The sequence below is a fragment of the Dermacentor variabilis genome, chromosome 10 (assembly GCF_050947875.1).
Source record: "Dermacentor variabilis isolate Ectoservices chromosome 10, ASM5094787v1, whole genome shotgun sequence".
NCBI lineage: Eukaryota > Metazoa > Arthropoda > Arachnida > Ixodida > Ixodidae > Dermacentor > Dermacentor variabilis.
The window spans coordinates 36,494,056-36,514,530 of NC_134577.1; the positions used below are offsets into that span (position 1 = coordinate 36,494,056).

The following is a 20,475-nucleotide window of genomic DNA, read 5'->3' on the forward strand; positions in this document are numbered from 1 at the left end:
TGACCTTCCGTGACGCCAACTTTGGTTCCTTTGTATTACAACAACAACAACAACAACAACAACAACAACAACAACAACAACAACAACAACAACAACAACAACAACAACAACAACAACAACAACAAACTTCACCACGTGCTGCACTCTGCACCACACGTCGGAAAAGTATTACCCGGGCGCAGCAAAACAGTCATGATTCATAAGAACCGTTCTCCACCAAACCATAACTGCTTCGAATTACGTAGATGTAAACTGCAGTGAAGTCTCAATAAGTTTTATTCGCGCAGTACTAATACGAGTCAATGCGTGATGTGTATTGCGAACTGCGCCAGCAAGGGGACAACAAGACGATCACGAGGCACCTCGCGACCGCACTGATGTCTCCTCGATTGCCCTTGTGTGTATTGCGGCATCGTTCGCAAGCCATGGCAAACGGAGAAGCCCACCAATACGTTTTGACCATGACTTGTTCTTTTCTTGTTTTCTTTTGCAGATTGAAAACACGAGCACAGAGCGAAGAGGCACTCTCGCAAGATTTCGAAGGGGAGAGCGAGCGACGACCTCGGAGGAGGCCCAGTCGCGAAGCCGAATCGCGCCGCTCGAGCACCGCCGTTTCCGCAGAACGCGAGGAAACAGAGCAGGAAGCCGACACCAAACCGGAAGCTGACGCTGAGGCGAAAGCGGAAGTAGACGCGGCGGAAGCTGCGCGGGACCGCGCCCGCGGCAGCAGCAGCGCGGAGGGAACGTCCTCGGATCAGGAACCACGCGCCGGCGACCGCGTTCAGGCGTCGCGTTCGAGAGAAGAAGTCACTAAGGCCGCGTCCGAAGCCGAGAGGGATCGCGACGAGGAGGAGGCTAAGGTTGAGGACGGGTACGGCGGGCGCGAGGAGGCGGAACCGGTAGGCGAGTCACGTGACTATTTCCGCGAGGAAGGTCCCTACCGTTTGGAAGTGACCGAGGAAGAAGAGAACGACGAGAGTGCGGTCGCGCAGGCGACTTCAGACGCGCCCGTAGGTAAGGTAGGCGACGTCATCGCCGCGCCGTCGAGCCAGCGCACGTGGAAGGCAACTGGTGGTGGCGACCGAGCATCCCGAAGGAGTAAGTACCCCAGCAGCGTAGGACAACCCCAACTCCAGAAGCAGCAACAAAAGCAGCAGCAGCAGCAGTACACGCGGGTGCCAGCGTCGACTAGAGGAGGTCCAAGCAGAAAACCGGCGGTAGCCGGTGGTGCGAAAGCAGCACCGCAGACCGCGATGAGCGTTCCTGAGAAAGTAGCCGGCGTACGGAGCCGGAAGCAGCCCCGGGGCCAGTCTTCGGGAGTCACGGTCCAAGTCGCCAAAGTGCGGCTGATTCCAGGCAGGCCTGCGGCTGAGGCCGGAACGGCCGACGCCGAAGGCGAGATGTCGGAGATCAGGGAATACGTGAGGCGAGGCGGCGAGAGGATTCGAGACGACGGTGGCGAACGCGACGCGTCCAGGAGGGCGTCCAGGAAGGCGGTGAACAACGTCGACACGGCGCGCACGGTGGTCGAGAGCTACAGAAAGAGCGACGCCGCCGCAGCGGCGGCGGCAAAGAAGCCGAAGAGAGAACGGACCTTCGACGTTGAAGTGTACGTGACTGAACTGGGCGAGGCGGGAACGCAGACAGGGGGAGGGGCCGGAGCTTCCGGGAAAGCCGTGAAGGAACGTGGGTCCTCGTCCAAGGGTGGAGGCGGTGGCAGTGGCGCACGGCGCCGATCCAGGAGTCACAAGTCGTTGAGCAAGAGTGACACTCGCGGCAGCTTGCTAGGCGACAGTGGACACGTGAGGGCCGACAAGGGCGCGGACACTACGGACGCGGACGCGAGTAGTTTAGCCGATAGCGCTGGGATTAGTCAAGACAATCCGTCGTTAGAAGACAACGGCGGAACCGAACGTGAACGGTCTGATATTGAACTAGACAGATTAGAAAATAAACGAGACATCGATGACGCTGGGAACGGCATTGACGGGAATATTTCTGCGGACGATGAAGGTTCTGTTGACGAAAGTGGAGTTGAGCGCGCTTTCACTCCGAGCGAAGTTCCAGACCGTGCTTTGGATAGCCACGTAGATGGCGACGAAATCAAGCCTTCCGTGGCAGAGTTACTAAGCTCGGCTAATGCCCCTGAACTGATGGCGAAAATTGAAAGTCCTGAAGGGAATGAACTCGACAGCGATGCGGTGCAGCCAGTGACGCCAGAAGACGCAGGCAGGATAAAATCTAGCGAAGAAAGTGTCGCCGGTGGGGAAGCAGGTGATGACATGTTGGGCCAGAACGCTGCCCATAAGCCAGTGGTAACCGAGGAACATGACCACGGAGTTGAACCAAATGAAGTCGAACAATTAACAGGCACACCTGACCAGAAGCAAGCAGAAGCTGACGAACGCCAGAGGAGTGTTCCAGCAGCACCTGATAAGTTTGACAAAACGGAAGGTAATGTAAACACCACTGATACCAATCCGGAAGACATAGATGTAAAGCCGGTTGCCGAACCAGGCGACTTACACGATAACCACCACGAACTAGAAAATCCCGAGGAAAGTGACGACCAAAAGAATACTGCCCCCAGTCCCAATGACACAGAAGCAAAGAAAGAATTAGAAGGGGACGACCCGCACAAATCCATTCACCAAGTGCAAGAAATTGGGACCAGTGGAACAAACGACAAGAGTGCTGTCACGAACGATGAAGGCAAGACATTGGTAGCTGATGAAAACAACGCGAAGGAATTCGAAGCTTCTCGTGAAACAAGGGGACGCATACTAGAGGAAGGCAGTAAGCGCCTAGATGGAAACAGCAACGACGACGCCAGCGATACCGAGGCCTCCGAGGCAATGGTCGTAGACAAGAAACCCGAGGAACCACAGGACATCTTTGATAAGGCCCATAGCCATGTTGAGAAGGAAGACGGCGAGGTTACAAAGGTAGACGATACAGTAGAGGGAGGGCTGGAACTCGACATAGAGAGAAACGTGTCCGGGGTTGGTACTCGACCAGGAACAGCCGTAGCAGCAGAGACAACTTATTCTCAGGGCGATAAAAGCCACAACGAGATTTCGGCCGATGACGCTTCAAGGGCAGCTGGTGACCCCGCAGAGGTCGAAGATGGAGAGAACCGCGCGAGCACTCCAGAAGCGAAAGATGACTATGATAATGCTATGAAAGGCATATCAATTGAAGAAGTTAACAATGGAACTAGTGATGCTGCGGTAGAATCAGGGGAAGCGGCTCGTGAGGCGAATGATATCGCTAATGCCGCCACTGACACTGTCGCTGACACTTTCGACATTGACGGGAAAGCAAGTGGCGAGGAAGCTGATCAAGAAATCGAGGAGGATGTCAACGGTCTTCCAGAAGCTGATCAAAATGAACAGAATGAAGAACCGGTGCCTAATGCAGAACCGAGCGAATATGCTACGATTTCGAACGAAAACAACGAAAATGCGAACGCAAGCGAGGTTTCTGCAAGCGAAGTCGAAGCATCGCCACATGCTGTAAACGATGAAGAAGCGAACGATTCTATCACGCACGAGGCTACAACAATCGAACCCACGGCTCTTGGCGACAACAACGAAAAAACGAACGGTGTCGAAAATTACGCGAGTGAACCTGCAGCCGAGACGTCACCGCCTCTTGAAGACGTGGATGATGGGAAAAACGAAGACACACACGCAGAAACGAAAGTAGACCCTATGTCAAAGGAGGAAAGCTTACAAAATGATGATAAAGCTGACAACACCGAAAAAACTCAAGACGGTAGCTTACCTACCACACCAAAGGAAAAAAATGAGCAAGAGAGGAGTACTGAGCCAGATGCAGCTGAGCCGGACATCGTGCCGAGAGATGAAGCACAGATGACAAATACTAGCGCCGATGTCAGCTCTCGAGACTCAGCAGATAACGACAGTAACAATGAAAAGCTTAACGAAGAAGGCATGACACCTAGCACGGGAGTGGACACTTCTGAAGAAGCTGTAAGTCGAGATAACGCAGAAGAGGACGTTGCGCGCGAACCGATCCATGACGGCAACGAAGAACAGGCGGACGGTGCACCAGATACGCCGAACAATCACGCAGCAACGGCCTTGGAAACATTGCATCCTGCAGGGACTACACAAGAGCTGTTGGCCACAGAACACGAGGCGGAAGAGCAAGAGAAACACAATCGTCGCAGCGAGGACGCTGCCTCTCCAGATTCAGCGACGGTCGTTGAGCCTGAAGAAGGTAACGCGGAACCAATCCTCACTGCCGGCGAAGAAAAATGCAACGAAGAGGGACAAGGTGACACACACCTTGAGGGCAAAAGCGTTGATAACGAAGACTACAGTGATTCGCTTAGACAACACCCGCTTGTAGAGGGTCATGAAATAGAGAGAACAGAAGTGCCCGAACAGGAGCAGCAGGTAAGTGAGACCGAAGTCGAGGCACCGAACATGGGTGGCGAAAAAGCTGAAGACTCCGACACGTGGGAGTCAGCCGATGTCGTCGAAGCGAACGTCGAACAAGAAACAGCTGCAGAAACCGCTCACACGAGGGGTGGTACAGAGGAAGCTGGCATTTCTGAGGCGACTGCCGAACTAGGGGAGACCGCAAAGACTGCAGACAGTGACTCAAGTACGGAACGAACTGAAAAATCTGGTGCCGATGACGTACAAGAAGTACAGGCGAACGCAAAAGAGTTTCGCCACAGTACGAGTGATACTAACGAACCCGACGCCAATGTTGATGACGCCGTAAAATCCGCAGATCCAAAATTACATGCCGAGGAAACGGAAACGGATGTGCCCACTGCTACTACGGACCGCGCTTCGCCAACCACTGACGCAGAGACGTCGCGTACCGAAGAGGACAGCGCGTTCGCCGATGGTACGTGCACCAGCACTCCCTCACCCGCCACGAGCAGGGCCGAGTTGGCGTCGCCCAAGGACCTCCTCCGAGAGGGCGAGAACCTCGACGAAGGCATCCTAGCGGACGAGCCGCCCGCAGCGAGGGGCTCTCCGCAAGACCGGGAAGAGAACGGAGAAGGCGACGGCGCAGTCGACGCGACTTCTTCAAGCAGCGGCCGTGGGAGCCGTGGTACCGTCACCGAAGTACCGCTACCCGTCGCGCACAAGCCGCAGATCCGGGGCCCACAACCCAACGCTTCGAGGAACGCGGAAGCTGCGAAAGCGCCGAAAATCAGGGCTCCGAAGGGCGTCAGCGTGCTGCCGTCGAGGTTCAAGCCGCCGCCGCCGACGACGACGAAACGAAACGCGAAGGAACATTCCGTCATTGCCGGGACCGGAGGCATGCGGAGGATCCGCTCCGACGGCGAGCACATCCACCAGGCGTCCGTGGCTGCGTCGAGAACTGCGCTGACGACGCCAGAGCAGCATCCGGACAATGCCAGCAGGCTGCTCGGCAGGCATAGCCGCAGTGTAAACATGGAGGAACAAGGACTCGTTGAGAGTAAGAGAGCCCCTTGGAAGCGCAGCTCGCACACCTTCGTTCAGGTCACACTCCCTCGCTCTTTATCACTCTCTCTTGCCTGTCTCTCTCTCTCACCATCTCTTCCTTCTTGTGTGTGTCTCGGTGTGTGTGTCTTTCATTGTGCACGCAAGCGTGCATGCCATGAACAAGGCGTTTCTTTAACAACCTATTTCACAAAGCTTCTACACGCTCGCTAGAGCTGTTTGTAAAGTATTCTCACTCGTTGCCTTAGCAGAGAGTAATGTAGCCGATCAAATAGCCTTGATGTAACGTTAGGTTCAGTGAGACTAACTGTAATAAATTTGTGGAACAAGATAAATTATTAAAGCAAGATTTTGAACGCCAAAGAGCAACTGCTTTATTAAGCAAAGTCCGTTTTTCGAAATAACGCATAACCGCCAAGCCAAACATAAAACCACGTTGAAAATTTCGAGTTCGAACGCCAGGAAAGGTGCGTCAGGATTTCACTTTGAAAACTATCGGTCGCACCGTCAAAAGATCTTTTGTCTTTCCTGGGCATTCCAAAATGGCTCACTGTTTGATCTAATGTTGGTTAAGCGGGGAAAATTTGCAAAATTGTCTAAACGCTTCCTTTCAGCTTCATTAACCCTATAGCATTTTCAGCTTTTCCAGATGGGCTATCTCAAGTTATCCTTTTCAGAAAAATATGGTGGAAGCTGTAGTGTCAGTATCGTCTACGCTATGGTAGTATTGAGGTTGCAGATAGGCAGTGCTTCATCGCGTTTGCTGTTTATCGCTTGCACTCCGTTCTTCGCAGTCGCGAGGCTACAGAAAAAGCTGGACACTCTTCGGGAGGAACGACTCGCATGCGAAGCCAAGAGGGAAGACCTTCTGCGACGTGCAAAGTTCCTCCAAAGCAAGGCTACGTCTACACGAGACCAAGGTGACAAAAGCAGCGCCTTTAATGCCTACTAACTGAAGATAACTTTTGCTCATTGGTGCAAGAAACAGGAAGCGGTAGGAATAGCTCGTGGGAATAGATATATTAGAGATCTGCTTGAAGCAGTTTCAAGCAACTTCATGTTAATTTGTATGCACACAATGATTTCGAACGCCGTTGAGGTACAAGTAAGACTGAGATAAGTGTGGATCCAATATAATGAAGTCGGAAATTTCCATCCTTTGAGAACTTGTGCGTTCATGACACTCTAAGCTACTGTCTGCAATGAAACTTTATTCATTCGCATACACTGAGCAACGTAGCTGCTATCAGCAACCAACTAGGCCGATGACATTGAAAAACTAACAGTCGCCGCCTTAAAACCCTAAATAAGGAATGAATATAGATCAGGATGAAAAGAAAGGTGATAAAAACATATTGTCACATTGTCGTGACGGTGAAGAACGCTAGGGAAAGCTGTGAATCCCGAAAGTAACGTTTTCTTGGACGAACTTTTGCCCAGAAACAAAAAAAAAAAATAACAAGAGTCAAGCACAAGGACAGCTACGAGCACAATCGGCGATAGTCCAAAATCTGATCAGCGGGTCAAGCGCGTCGGCTTTTATACGTGACTATTCGAAGGTTCCAGCGCAATCGCTTGTGCTCGTGTGCTTTCCAGAAAGTACTACACAATTGGCGTCGCGCGCACAGTCAGATTACACAAGGTTCGGTGACAAGAGACAACTGATAGAACAATCGATAGCATTCCAGAAACTTGCGACACACCAAGGCGTGTCCTGCGCCGAACGATAACCTTTAACATTTATTTGCCAGTGAAAAGCGGTCGCAGGAGAAAGATCAGCAGGTACACGTGTCAATATAATTTTAATCATGTATGCGTTAAACAAGTTTTACGTGCAAGTCAGACTGCTTTCGCTTCCAAGCATTTGGCTACCAAGTTTTCAGAGCATTTACGACAGCAATGAAGCCAAGATTCCAACGATTCCAAACCAACGATTCTATCTAATTCATTTTCTTTACTGTTTGTAAGACTTGTCATGATGTAATCATCGTCTGCTAGCTACTCTGCAACGACTCCCACTGGAGTTAGCAATATTGTAAAATAAATAAATAAATAAATAAATAAATAAATAAATAAATAAATGAAAGAAGCTGTCCTTCCTCGACTATTAGCTTAGTTAACAGTACCTTAAAATGAACATTAAAAATATCAGGTGGCTAGATGAAAAGGCGGAAGCTTGGGCGAGTTGGTGATTCAATATCGACATGTGTGCACAGCGCGAAAGACGAGGACTGAAGGAAGAACACAACACAGGCGCCGTGTTCTTCCTCCCGTCCTCCTCTTTTGCGCTGCGCACACACGTCGGCTGGCTGACACAGCGCTTTTCCCGCCGCATGAGATCTCAGCAGTCGCCGACACAAACTACAATATTGTTTACCTAGCTCAACTTGAAATACTAAAAAAAAAGAAATTCGAAACTTACATATCTAGAGGAGAAGTGTAAACCACCGCAAAATAGGGAAGAATCGCGCCAGTTTTACCACAGGAGAGGCACGTTTGTGTCGCAGCACGCGACATGTGGCGCCGCCGCTACGCCGAGGAAAAGAAGATCACGCCCAAGCTGGAGGAAGAGAGCGCCCGCTGGAGGCTGGAACTGGAGCGGCTTCACCGAGAGCTGCTCGCCAGGGTCGAAGGGGAGCTGCGCCTCACCGGCTATCCGCGCTTCGAGCAACCCTCGAACAAGGTACGCGCGTACACACGTACCTTGTTTGGAAGGGCCTTCCAACGTTCGAAGCGAAGTTTTTAGCGTCTTTAGAAATTCGGAACGTGCAGTTCGACTGTGAGGAGTCCGGTGGTTTGCCCTGATATGGTGAATGCAGTCGTTGATGTCAGGTCATCAAAGCTGTCGCTCGTTGATACGGGCAACACCTTAAATGCCTATAGCGTAGTGCTGACAGCTGCCCTTTGTGTCGCCAAATATTTCACATATACAGATCATCCTTTCTTTCTCTCTCCCACTCTCTTATAGAGAGATAGCAAAGGTACGCCGCCGTAGGTGCTTCCTTATGCCTCTCCTTAATCACCCAATCACTAAGCCGTCAGCAAGCAAAAAACATTTTTTATAGACGACACTAAACTATGTAAGCACGAACTAACCTTGAAAATTATGTTGAGATTGGTTCAACACGGAGAGGACATCGGAGGCGCAGGCAAAGGAAAACCATCGAATAGCTTATGAGTCTGCCTCACCTACAAGAATCTTGATAACCTACAGAACTCACAGAAACCATACTTGTGCATTTGCACTCAAACCCAGCCCCAGCTGTATAAAGAAGTGCCGCTCACGGTCATGGCGGCGGATACCCAACGTTCTTTGAACCACAGGCTTGACCTAATGCATGAAGGAGACAGCTCACGAACCGGCCGTGTAGGCTACCCCAACGCACCGAGGTTACGAGATTCGAGAACCTCACTGTGCAATGTGCGAGAATTATGGAAACTGAGGGGCTAGATTGTATGTCACTAACAAGCACATGGAGCTAACTGACAATGAAGCCAAGGAAACTTCTCCCCGGCGACAAGTTGTTATTTATTACACTTTCAATTCTCTCCTTCTTATTCATTCAACACTTGAACTGAAACAAAGTTAATTTTTGCTGTTTCATTACTTACACTGTTTGTTGGCTTCATGCGGCTGTAACGCTGAAAAAGTTGTTCCTTGTAATAACTTGACACCCCGCAGCAAATTTGAACCGCATTTTTCGCCGCAACCACTTCGACACTGTTCTGAAATCTATCATGTTTGAGCTGGGCTTCACAGCAACATCTGCGAATGCAGCGTAGTTTATTATGTGTGTATAGAGCATTAGAGCAGGGATGCGTTTGCATTTATATAGCCATTTTTTTCTGACGCGAATTCCTTCATCTAAATTCTTTTTGTTGCTGCCATCGTCAGACCTTGTATATCTAGAAGGTATTTTAGGCTCTTCAGGAGATAACGGACAACCTTCTTTCGTGTTTCTGCGTGCACGAAGTCAACCCTTAAAATCCAAAAGATGTTTTGCCGCACGTGTACTTTATGTGAGGCAGAGCACGCTTTACAGGACAAATACGAAGCGGGTGGCGAATGCGAAATTCAGGAGGGGGAGGGGGACGTCAGGAGGGGGACGTCATACGGCCGACGAAAATTTGCTAAGTAAATCAATGGCATTATTTCAAAGGGGCCTTGATAGGATTTGTAGCACGCCCCACTAGTGAGTGTGCCAAAAGTACAAGGCGGTTCAAAAATACCAGAGAAATGAAAAAAAAATAATTATGGGGTTTTACTTGCCAAAACCACGGTCTGATTGTGAGGCACGCCGTAGTGGGGAACTCCGGAAATTTGGACTACCTGGCGTTCTTTAACGTGCACCTAATTCTAAGTACACGGGTGTTTTCACATTTCGCTCCCATCGAAATGCGGCCTCTGTGGCCGGGATGCGACCTCGCGACCTCGTACTCAGCAGCCCCACACCTCAGTCACTGAGCAACCACGGCGGGTTATAGAAACTTTAATGAAGCGAGGTAATACAACATAGACATAGGCAGAATGCTAGACTGTCATAGATGCACTAAAACCTGATTAGCTCTAGCAGACTAGGTGATTAGGTTTGGCCACCCCCTTTCGAAATAAATGAAAATCATCATCATCATCATCATCATCATCATCATCATCATCATCATCATCATCATCATCGCCGTCGTCGTCGTCGTCATCATCGTCGTCATCGTCGTCGTCAGTATGCACCCTTTGAGAATATAAAAGGGCACACGTAAAATTGCAATCAAGGGGCCGTAGTGGCTAAATGCCCAATGCTCCGCATAAATGTGTTCAATAAGATTAAATGTTGAAATTGAAAGCTACTCCTCATATATTAACAAAACAGATTTGAACAAACACATCGCAAGTAAATGTAAAAAAACAACGAATTCGGTGTTCACGCTTATATAAGAACTGAAAGCCGGGCCAGTTAGTGTTGATTCATTAAATGCAGTGCGACAGCGGAAAAAAAAACAGAAACGCATTTAGCACCAAAAAGCAAAGTTTTTTATGCTCACTTTCTTTCTCTCCTTTGTCTTCCTGTCGCACCGAAGTTAATAATATCCCCTTATATTGCTCACGACTGTACAGTGGCACACGGTGTTATGTACAGCTTTACTTGTCACTTTGGCTATTGAATTCGTGGCTGAAGAATGTTCGCAATTATGGACATTGCATCACCTTTTGAACATTTCTCTTCAAATCACACGTTTATAATGAGTGAATTTCTCTTTTCTTCTCTCTTTTGCTACTTTAGAGCCATCCGGTAAAGCACTCTTGTGACCCTGTCGTTAAAAATTATATTGGCCTCTTATCTACTGTATGTACTTAAGAGGTCTCGTTTTTCTTTCTTTCAGCTGAGCTACAAAATAATGATCGCCAAAGTGCTCCAAGAGATTGAAGACCTGAAGCGGCGCCTGGAGTATACCCGAATATCTCTCGGAGCCGAAGTCAGGGTAGGCTTGCTCACTTTTCTACTCACGTGCTGCTACACAGACACGGACAGTCTAGAATGAAAGGAAAGCCTCTTTTTTTTCTGAACTTACACGCACACTTTTGTCAAGCCCGTATTCTCACACGAGCATGAACTGACTCGATGTACTTAGCTTCGATGCACCTAGCGTATAGGTTACAGCCACGCGTTCACAAAAGTATGCGCCACCCTGCTTTAATGAAGCAGTTGAAGATGACCTCGCCACTGCAGTGCCTTTCAATAAATTATCACAGTGCCTGTTTTCAAAATTTTAGCTCTGAAATCACCGAGATTATAGATTGGAGGTAAGAAATTATTTCACTCGAGATGCGAAGCTGATTTCCGATTGATGGAGTCGATGTGAGATGATTAGTTAAGGCAGGTTGAACCATGCAAGCCTTAGTGGGAACCAGCGCTAATGCGTTCGTGCGCGCACACAGACATGTACATTTGTCCTGTACGGAGAAAAATTATCAAGACCATAGCATGGGCAAACAATTATTCTTTTGAGGTCAGCCATGCAAGTTCAGCCGTGCTGTGTCACTTGGCTGCGGCCTGCATGTCCATACTACGGAGAAAAAAAATTGAGTGTCGTGGCGATTTCGTGGTCAATGCGAGATAAATGTTTTAGCATTACGTCACACATCTTTGAGGTCACAGATGCACGATTTAAACCGGGTTCACCATGTTGCAAAGTGCTGCTTAGGAGCTCCTCCGAGACACGTCCTACCTCTTCGACGAACTTGGCTCGTCGAACGAAGTGAGAGTAATAGACAACCCGACAACACCTGCGCGTGTGACGTTTTGCATCGTATTTTGATGCAATACTAGTAGATGACCATCTATAGCTAACTCGTGGCATTCTAGCTCACGTCAGGGGAACATACATTTCTATTAATGCAATTCGCAGCGTTCAGAAAGGAACGGGTAGAGTTTGGCTACGGTATAAGTTCGCCTCGAAGCGACATGAAGCTATGTTGAATACGCGCAAGCTCCGCACGAGAACTCGCATAAGCATTTCGCTAGGATCGGTAGTGAGGGAACTTATCTCTTTGTAATACACAGTTCTAGTGTCTCAAACAGCGGACGCTCTGCAAATAATACATTCATTCACATGCAAAACGACCTCTCACTGCTGTAAGCAGCGTTCAATAAGTAAGACAGGCTTGCAAGCCCTTCTTTATTCAATATCAGTTCGCCAATTTTTTATCTCTTTTTATCTTTCTTTTTTTTCAGCTACGGACGCACGCAGAACGAGAAGTAAAGAACCTGCGGGAGGATCTGCTGAAGAAGAAAATCCAGGTCACCCTCACAAAGAAAGAAACACAGTCCGTGATGGCACCGTTCCTCAGAGACTCCTTCTACTTCGTCGGTCCCATTTAAGAGATCGTCGCCAGACACACCAATATTTGAAATGTATGTCACGCTCTACAGGAGAATAAAAAAAAAAGAGCGCAGAAAAGATTGTAAGGTACTGTAAAGAGAAAGTGTTAGCGAAACGTTGCGCATTGTTACGACACCGTTCTTATTATCCGCTTTGTTCGACGCTGCCAGATAGCTTTGAAATCATATCAAACTGAAAAAAAAAGAAAAACTGGGAGTAACAGTATCCAGTCGCAGTTTACCGAGATGGCGTCGTTCGGAGAGAACCGTCTGTTGTCACAGCCGCTCTGCCAGCATTATGTCGCGTCTCTACCAAGGCAAAAGAAAAATAACCTTCATAACGTTCGAGGCAGAAGCCATAGCGCTTAATCCCAAGGCCACAGTGTTATAAAAGCCGCAGCCAAGTTTGTATGAATGCGTTGCGCAAAGGGACGGTAATGTTTCTGGTGATGAAGATTGTTCGCGACGCGGTTTTCCGTATCGCCGGCACGGCGGGTAGCCACCTCGGTGCATCGTTTACTGAAAGGTCTCGCGTTTCAAAGTGTGTCAAGCTAAATCGGATCGAAGCTTCGTTATGCGCACGGCGAAGCCCTAACGAAAAGAATCCACAAAAATGCGATTCACTCAACCGGCAGCAAAAATTTACATACACGTCAGCTCGATGCGTTTGGTGTCTCCTGGAGTGTAGAGCCTTCCAACTTTTATCAGAAAGCACACAAACTTAGTGGAAAACTACGCTTCTCCAACTCGAACACCCATACACCAGAAGAAGCGTTCCCTGTCTAAGTTTTTGACGAATCACAGTCATTTGAGGGAAGAGTTACGACTCGTGATAACAGCGTTTTCATTCTACAGGAGCGGAAGCCGGGATACCACGCGTTGATAGCTACGCTACCAACACAGTTCCGTATACACTCACAGAAAAAAAAAAGAGAGAAGCAATCAGCTCCTGGCAGGAAGAGAACGCACATGTTTCACGGAACATCGCGCGACCCGGTGCCATTCATTGGGCGCGTCATATCAGGAGAGTGGCAGTCTACGGGGGCAGAACACACGCTACGTCTACGGGGTGAGCGCGCGTTCATGGTATGGTACACGCGGCAATGCAATGCCTGCCACTCTACTCGCGAGCTCGTTTCGTGGTGAGAGAAATGGCGTGCCACGGTGTCGTTTAGCGCGCGGGCATCAGAGAAAGGCCCCTGTGGACGACAATGCAGGAAAAACAACAGCACATACAGATCATATGTAAGATGTTCGCTTATTCGGCGTGGTGACGGTGCACAACATCATGCACTCAGTATACGGTAACCTTCAGAAAGATGTGGATTCTCGCATATTTATAGGTAACTGGCATCTTGTGCTCTAAGAAGTGGTAATGTGCCCTAAATAACGTTTTTTCTTTTCCTCTTAAGATTGCCAGTGTGAGACCTGAAGTCCAAGGATTACATCATTCGGGGTAGCATTCACAGGAGCTAACGATAAGTAAATGTGGCGGTGACGGAATCCATGCTACAGCACTCGAAAGTTGACGACTTGCGTCATTATTTACCGCACGTTGCCCCTGCAAACCTCAGTAACCTCGAGCCTACTTTGAGACCTAACGAAAATAACCAATGCATCCAATTCTGCGCGGCTCTTGCACTTATATACGCTGACAAGCGCCTCTTAAATACAAAGATGTGAAAGTGTGCACCTTCTTACTTCATTTAGAGTACAGTTCTTGAACGCTGTTCCCATTCTTTTTCTTCAAAGATTAAGCTAAACTGACATTAGAATCCACCAGTATACTTAAGCTAAAACAGATCAAATACGCTTAAAGGTCTTTTTTTTCTAACGTGTCTAAAATACGCTAGATAAATCGGAAAACGTAATAAAAAGCCAACAGTTCTTGCAGAACTTCCTTGTGCCCCCCCCCCCCCCCCCTACTCGCAGTATGAAATGGTTGAAAGACCATAAAGGAAAACAAGCTAAAGCAAGACTGGTATGTTGCGCTTCCCTAAGATGCTTAGGCAGCTTTAAACGACAGTGGTAACTTCTAATGTCTGAGGATGACGCAATATAAACAGACCACTAGCGACGTCCCCTTCAGTTTCTAGAACTAGCTTCCCTGTGACGTAACAGTATGTGGAGGTGCCTTCACGGATAATGTAACTATTCAACATAGTTTCGATGAGAACTGAAAGCAGCGTTTCTCAGCTGTTTACAGACTTTCGCGAGCACACAATTCCGCGAGGGGATACAGCGAGACCTTTGATGTCACATCGACGTCATCGCCACCGGAGCTCGGACGTGAAATTCGAAAAGCAGAGGTCAGCGTCAGTTTTTCCGCCATTTTTTTTTTTTTGCGAAATGTATAAATGAGTAATATATTCAAAATAGTATTCATCCGAGAAAGCTGTTCCTTCTTTTGTTGCCTGTACGCTCTGATCTTTGCCAAACGCTTTGGTGCTGTGATTTGATACCCATTCAGTCCAGCGCGGTGAAAATTAAACCGAAGCTTGCTAGATTATACTTGTATTGTAAAAAGTAAAAGCTTCCTCACAATTCTAATAGAGGCAAGCCATAATGTGTGGAAGGAAAGCTTACGCGAAGACACTCTGTACTGTTACCAAAGTGAAAAAGTACTCATAATATATTGCCTATGTCCGCCATCGGTGATGTAACATACGTTCTTATGGCTCTGTCCGTGCCGGCATCATTACGCAGGCCATATGATCTGTAAAATAAGCGCATGCAAAAGCTTTCATGTACGTTGACGTAGTTAGATCCGGTGGTTTTGGCACGTCTCACTGCCAGCTTATCAGCTACACAGACCACGGAAACACACAGATAGTGTACATATAGCATTTGTGGCATCTTGCCTGAGCACGTCAGCCTTACTACTACGTCGTGCGGCGCTAACAAAAAGGGGTAGCTTAAGGCAAACTCAGATTCCCCCGCTCGAATAGGTGCGAATAGTAGAAGTACTGTTAGTACGTTACAGATGAGCCGAGCTTTATTCATTGAAAATACAATTCTGGAGAACTTTGAAGGCACGCTTTTAATATGGACTTTCAAGTTTGTTAGTTCTTCTTTTTAAAAAGTGCCGTGAGGTTGTAAGCTGCCTTAAAGTTGCATATTGAAGTACACTGACACGTCAAGATTACGACCACTCTCCACGGGTGACTCTACACGTGTGACTATTAAAACCGTCTGAAACGTTCTGAATGACGATGTTTCAGGTTATGTTTCACGAGGAACGGTTATATTGTTAACTTCTGTATTGCAAATATCGTATATGGAGAAACCACTGGCATATTGAGATGCATATAAATTTTTCTCTGCGTTAACTTTTTCCAAAAGGTGCTTTTCACAGAGCTATTGCAACTATTTATACTGCTGGGCTAAATAATCGCAAACATATTTCATCTTTTTGGAAACTTCAGTTCTATGCTCTCGTTGTTCTTTTTTTGTGAAAGTTGACAGTATAAATCGAAAGTTGCGTTCAAACGCGACTAGTTCACATCTCAAGGCACAAATTTTGCTCAAATCGATTCAGCGATGGCCAAACAGAACCGTTTCTGCTCTTCGCGTCTATTCGAATGGGGAGCTAGTCAGCTATATCCTCCATTTGACGGAAGTGTTTGCACAAATTTCTGTGTTTCTTGTTCTCGAATCCCCACTCTATCTTCAACAATTATTGACCCGATTTTCAAACTGTAGAGCAAAACTAAACGTTAGTATATTAGGTGCTATAGCTTAGAACAATAGCAGAACAGAGCGTTTTATCCCATCGTCTATATTTTTTTTCTCGCAAGGGTGACCAGCACAAAGCAATATCTTCTCGTTCAGTGCGATCTCTTCTTCACAAAGAGCGCTGCAAGCAGATTTTGTTTACGTGTTGTCTATGTGACAGTTGACAAAGGTGTGTATGCTCTAACATAAACTTTGTTATTTCAACACGATGGAGCCATCTTCAATGTTTTGTTCAAGTGCTGCGCGGAACGGTATTTGAACGACGGAACTTTCCGTCTGCAGATAAACAAGGCAAAAAAAAAGCTAGAAACGTGGATCTCAGGTGAATAAAGTCTGTATGTTTATCTTTTTACCTGTGCGTATTTCTTCCCCGGCAAGAGGTTGACGTTGTTGCTGAAGTCAAGGTAAGAAACTGTTTTTCTCACCCTGCTTGTCCATTAGTTTGGAATTATGGTTTGCTGATGTTTATAAGTTAGATTATATCCCAACGCCGTTCGCGTTGATAACCACACACAGAGAGAGAGAGGGACACGTTATTGAAAGGTGGAATCAACAAGCGGCTACGAACACACATGCACGCACGCACGCACGCACGCACGCACGCACGCACGCACGCACGCACGCACGCACGCACGCACGCACGCACGCACGCACGCACACACACACACACACACACGCACACACACACACACACACACACACACACACACACACACACACACACACACATACACGCACGCACGCACGCACGCACGCACGCACGCACGCACGCACTCACTCACTCACTCACTCACTCACTCACTCACTCACTCACTCACTCACTTACCTGGTATGATATAACTGATTAAAGTTAATGCGTTTAAAATCACGCGCACACAAACACCCACACGCCTGAAATTGTGAAAAGTTGCCAAAAATGTCGCCAACTGCGGAAAAGACTGTCACCAACTGGTAGCCAAAGAAGTACGTACGGTGCGACAAACCGACAGTTGTAAATTTTTGACGCGGAAATAAAGAAACAGGCGACAAAGACATCAATGAGGGTCATAGCGCTGGAAGACACGGGCAGGAGCGAGACAAGAACGACGAGCACTAACTTTCAACTCGGTGTTTATTTCCAGAAAACCACCACATCTGTAGGTCCTCACACCGAAAAGGACCTAACCACCGCGCATGAAGACCGGCCGCAACCAGGAACGCAAATTCACTTGTGGTCAGAGCACCTGAAGGGGAACCAATGCAGCTATTAGCGGCCCTCGCTATCAAAGGAGCTTGAACAACTTCTCGCGTAACGTTATCTAAATTTATATACGAAACAGAACACTTCTTAAGGGTTCACACCCACAATCACCGCAATGGACACAGACATGACCATCCCGGTATCGGTTCAATTTCTAGTTACGTTCTGTTAACCTTTCATTCAGGCATCTCCCAAACTGCCCAATGTAAACTTTCCGGGTAGATAAGGGAAGGCGATACACCACGCATGACACAAAAGCCAAGGGGGCCGGTGATTTTCTTACAACCTGCGCGTTTTTTAGCAGACGAATCTGTAGCACTGCATAACCTGAGCAATTTTTGCGGAGTGGAGAACCCTACATCTACTTTAACCTTTCGTCCAAATTTCTTTAGTGCACGTGATACATTATGCAAATATGTCACAACCACCTTTTTCATATTGTCACAACTGCTCATGTACGTGCCCACTCTGCTTCTTTACCTTATTCAACGCACATTCTGCTACTGATGCAAGTACATGGCCAAGGTAACCTGCTTCCAACAGGCGGCTTTTTGTAAGACAAGGCTTCTAGACATTTTCTGGGGGCGTGATTTTATATTTTATAGGGGTATGGTGTTTAGAGAGGAGAGAAGGTATTTCCGCAAGATATATGGGGCATGGCTCAGTCATCGGTCACCTTTCAGTCGCGGGATGCTAAGAAACCTTTTTTTTTGGTCTCGTGCGCGGCTTATCATCGTACTGTCTGCCTAACAATGTCCATTACAGGAAAAATTGCGGTCCAGAAACGTACCTTCTTGTAGCGTCGGTGCTGCGCCAAGACATTTTGCAAGCCTGCCACGATGAGCCATGTGGGGGACACCTGGCATTCACTAGGAAGTTAGGAAGGACACGACAGAAGCATTGCTGGCCCTGGCTGCTTTCTTCTGTGCAATGGTAGCTGAAAACTTGCCGTGATCGGCAGCGCCACAAGAAAGCCCCCGTTACACCGGTTGGTTTTCTCCACCATGTAGGCTCTCCTTAGGCATCGTTGTAACGAATAGAAATGGGTCTACGTGGTCCATTTCCAGTAGCCTCGCCTCGAAACAGATGAATAGTCGTCGCTACTGACTACTTAACCTGGTACGCCGAAACCGAAATTATTCCCCAAGGAAACTCTTCTGAAGTGGCCAAGTTCTTTGTCAGCCACATCGTCCTTCGACATGGTGAACCCTCTGTTGTCATCGCCGATGGCGGTGCAGCATTCACCACCGAATGAATGTAGGACGTTCTCCAGTTAACGCAAGGCTCGCACCGCAAGAGCAGTGTGCATTGTCCTGGTGCACCCAATGGTAGCGATAAACCACGTGATCAGCATGTGCCAAAGGGAGTACTGGCAGCGCGGGGAAAACTAATATGATATACTCTGCAACTTGTTTTTTCAAGTGCCTCTATGCTACCGATGAGAATTATTACTCCGCGTTCCACAGGCATTTGTGGCGCAGCGATAAAGCGTCGGATTGCTGGTATTGGTATTGCTGATAAAGCGTCGGATTGCTGGTATTACTCCGCGTCGGTCACGTGGTTCCTCCTTGAGGAACCCACGTGACGCGGCTTCCAATCCACCCAGCACCGCAGACAAATTTTGAAAGATTGCATTATTGAAGAGCGCTGGCAGATATATCTACACAGGCAGAAAGTGTCTAACCAAGGCTAAGAATGCTGATCGCATTGAAATACTGCGATCGCATGCCATGCACAACAAACGCACTCTCTGAGCTATTACAGTACCTGGTTTTGGAAATAGAACTTATAACTAGGTGCAAACTCCAATTTCCCAGTACACAAACATGTAAAACGCAGAAATGCTTTCCTTGGGCAACTTCTGAACGAGTTTGAATAATATTCGCTGAGCCGAAAGGAGAATGTTAAGTTTGATCGCATGATCAACACAAAGTTTTGAATCAGGGCCTCGTGGAAAATTTCAACATATCGTGCAGGGTTATCAAAGGACCTAGTTCGCAGCTCCTCAGCACGATACCAAAAGTAGATATTGCAATTTGGCAGACAATATCATAGCGTTGAATGGTGAGAAACACGATATATCAGGCTACGATTCACGCAAAATCACTAAGATGATTTTCATGAGTTTTCAAGGAGTACGCTTTAATAATGAGCGGTACATTTCGAAGAATCCCATGGAAAACACATATTTTTGTTCTCTATATACAGCTACGAGATATCGAGATAAAGCCATCCATAAGGAACACAAATAGAATAGAAAAACAAATTTAGGCAGTTTGTAGATGCAAATGAGTGCGTGGGAAACAAGCGAACACACAAACGAACAGCACAGTTTTTCAATCATACCAGTTCCTAAACCCGGCTTACAAATCCGGGCCTGCTTACGTGCAATTCTGTGGGGGTTAATGAATGTTAACTGACTGACGCGTCACCATTGAGCAACAATATCGCACTCAACATCTATAGCTTTCGAAGAAGTGTCTAATACAGCTAATATGAACGAAAACAAAAGTGTTGATTGAAATTAACCCACTTGCATCGCTTTGCCTGCATGCGAATATAGTTGTTGTAGTGGGGAAAAAAAAAAAGCAGCGTTTTAAGGTTAGCTTGATTGTCCACAGGTGACGTGACTATCAGCCCACTCGCACGCTGCTCTGCATTCGCTGTGCAGAAGATAAAAAAATTGGACCTTTACTGACTTAATACTGTTCTAGCGCATACTTTTACAAAAAACACAAAAGGAACACGAACGGGACAGGCGCCCCATATACGAAGTTTCGCAACTGTTTTGACTGACGAGTCATAAGAAGAACAAGAACCAGAAATAAAAGCAGTGGTTCCTGTTTTTTTCTCTCGAGGATTTTCACATGTTGTCGAGTTTTCCCTGAGTTTGTTTCTTTTCTTTTTGAGCAAGGACGTTTGGTCGTATTAATCCGAAGGCAATGAGCACGGCTTATACGCACATGGAGCGTAAGTGTATTTCCTTCGACACTTTCGTTTGAACTTGGTGACGCGGCTATGATGCGAGTGAACAGTACATACCGAGTCGCTGCGTCTTAGCTCGATCAGCTACACTTCTTATTCGGAGATGGTGGTAGGCGAGCGGAGAACAATGAACCAGATACGGAACGCTGGGAAAGAATGTCAGCTC

The 20,475-nt window shown here is 47.6% G+C and overlaps 1 protein-coding gene across 2 annotated transcripts in view; it reads left to right on the plus strand.

Annotated features, from left to right (window-relative positions):
- LOC142560330 (uncharacterized) overlaps positions 1-16,436 on the plus strand; it is a 123,266-nt gene extending 106,830 nt beyond the window's left edge. For both annotated transcript variants that reach the window (XM_075672331.1, XM_075672332.1), the window contains 5 exons: positions 494-5,469; positions 6,269-6,394; positions 7,982-8,157; positions 10,851-10,949; positions 12,203-16,436. In XM_075672331.1, coding sequence (XP_075528446.1) covers positions 494-5,469; positions 6,269-6,394; positions 7,982-8,157; positions 10,851-10,949; positions 12,203-12,349 — 5,524 coding nt within the window. In that variant the 3' untranslated portion in view covers positions 12,350-16,436. The remainder of the gene's footprint in view (positions 1-493; positions 5,470-6,268; positions 6,395-7,981; positions 8,158-10,850; positions 10,950-12,202) is intronic.
- The last annotated feature ends 4,039 nt before the right edge of the window (positions 16,437-20,475 follow it).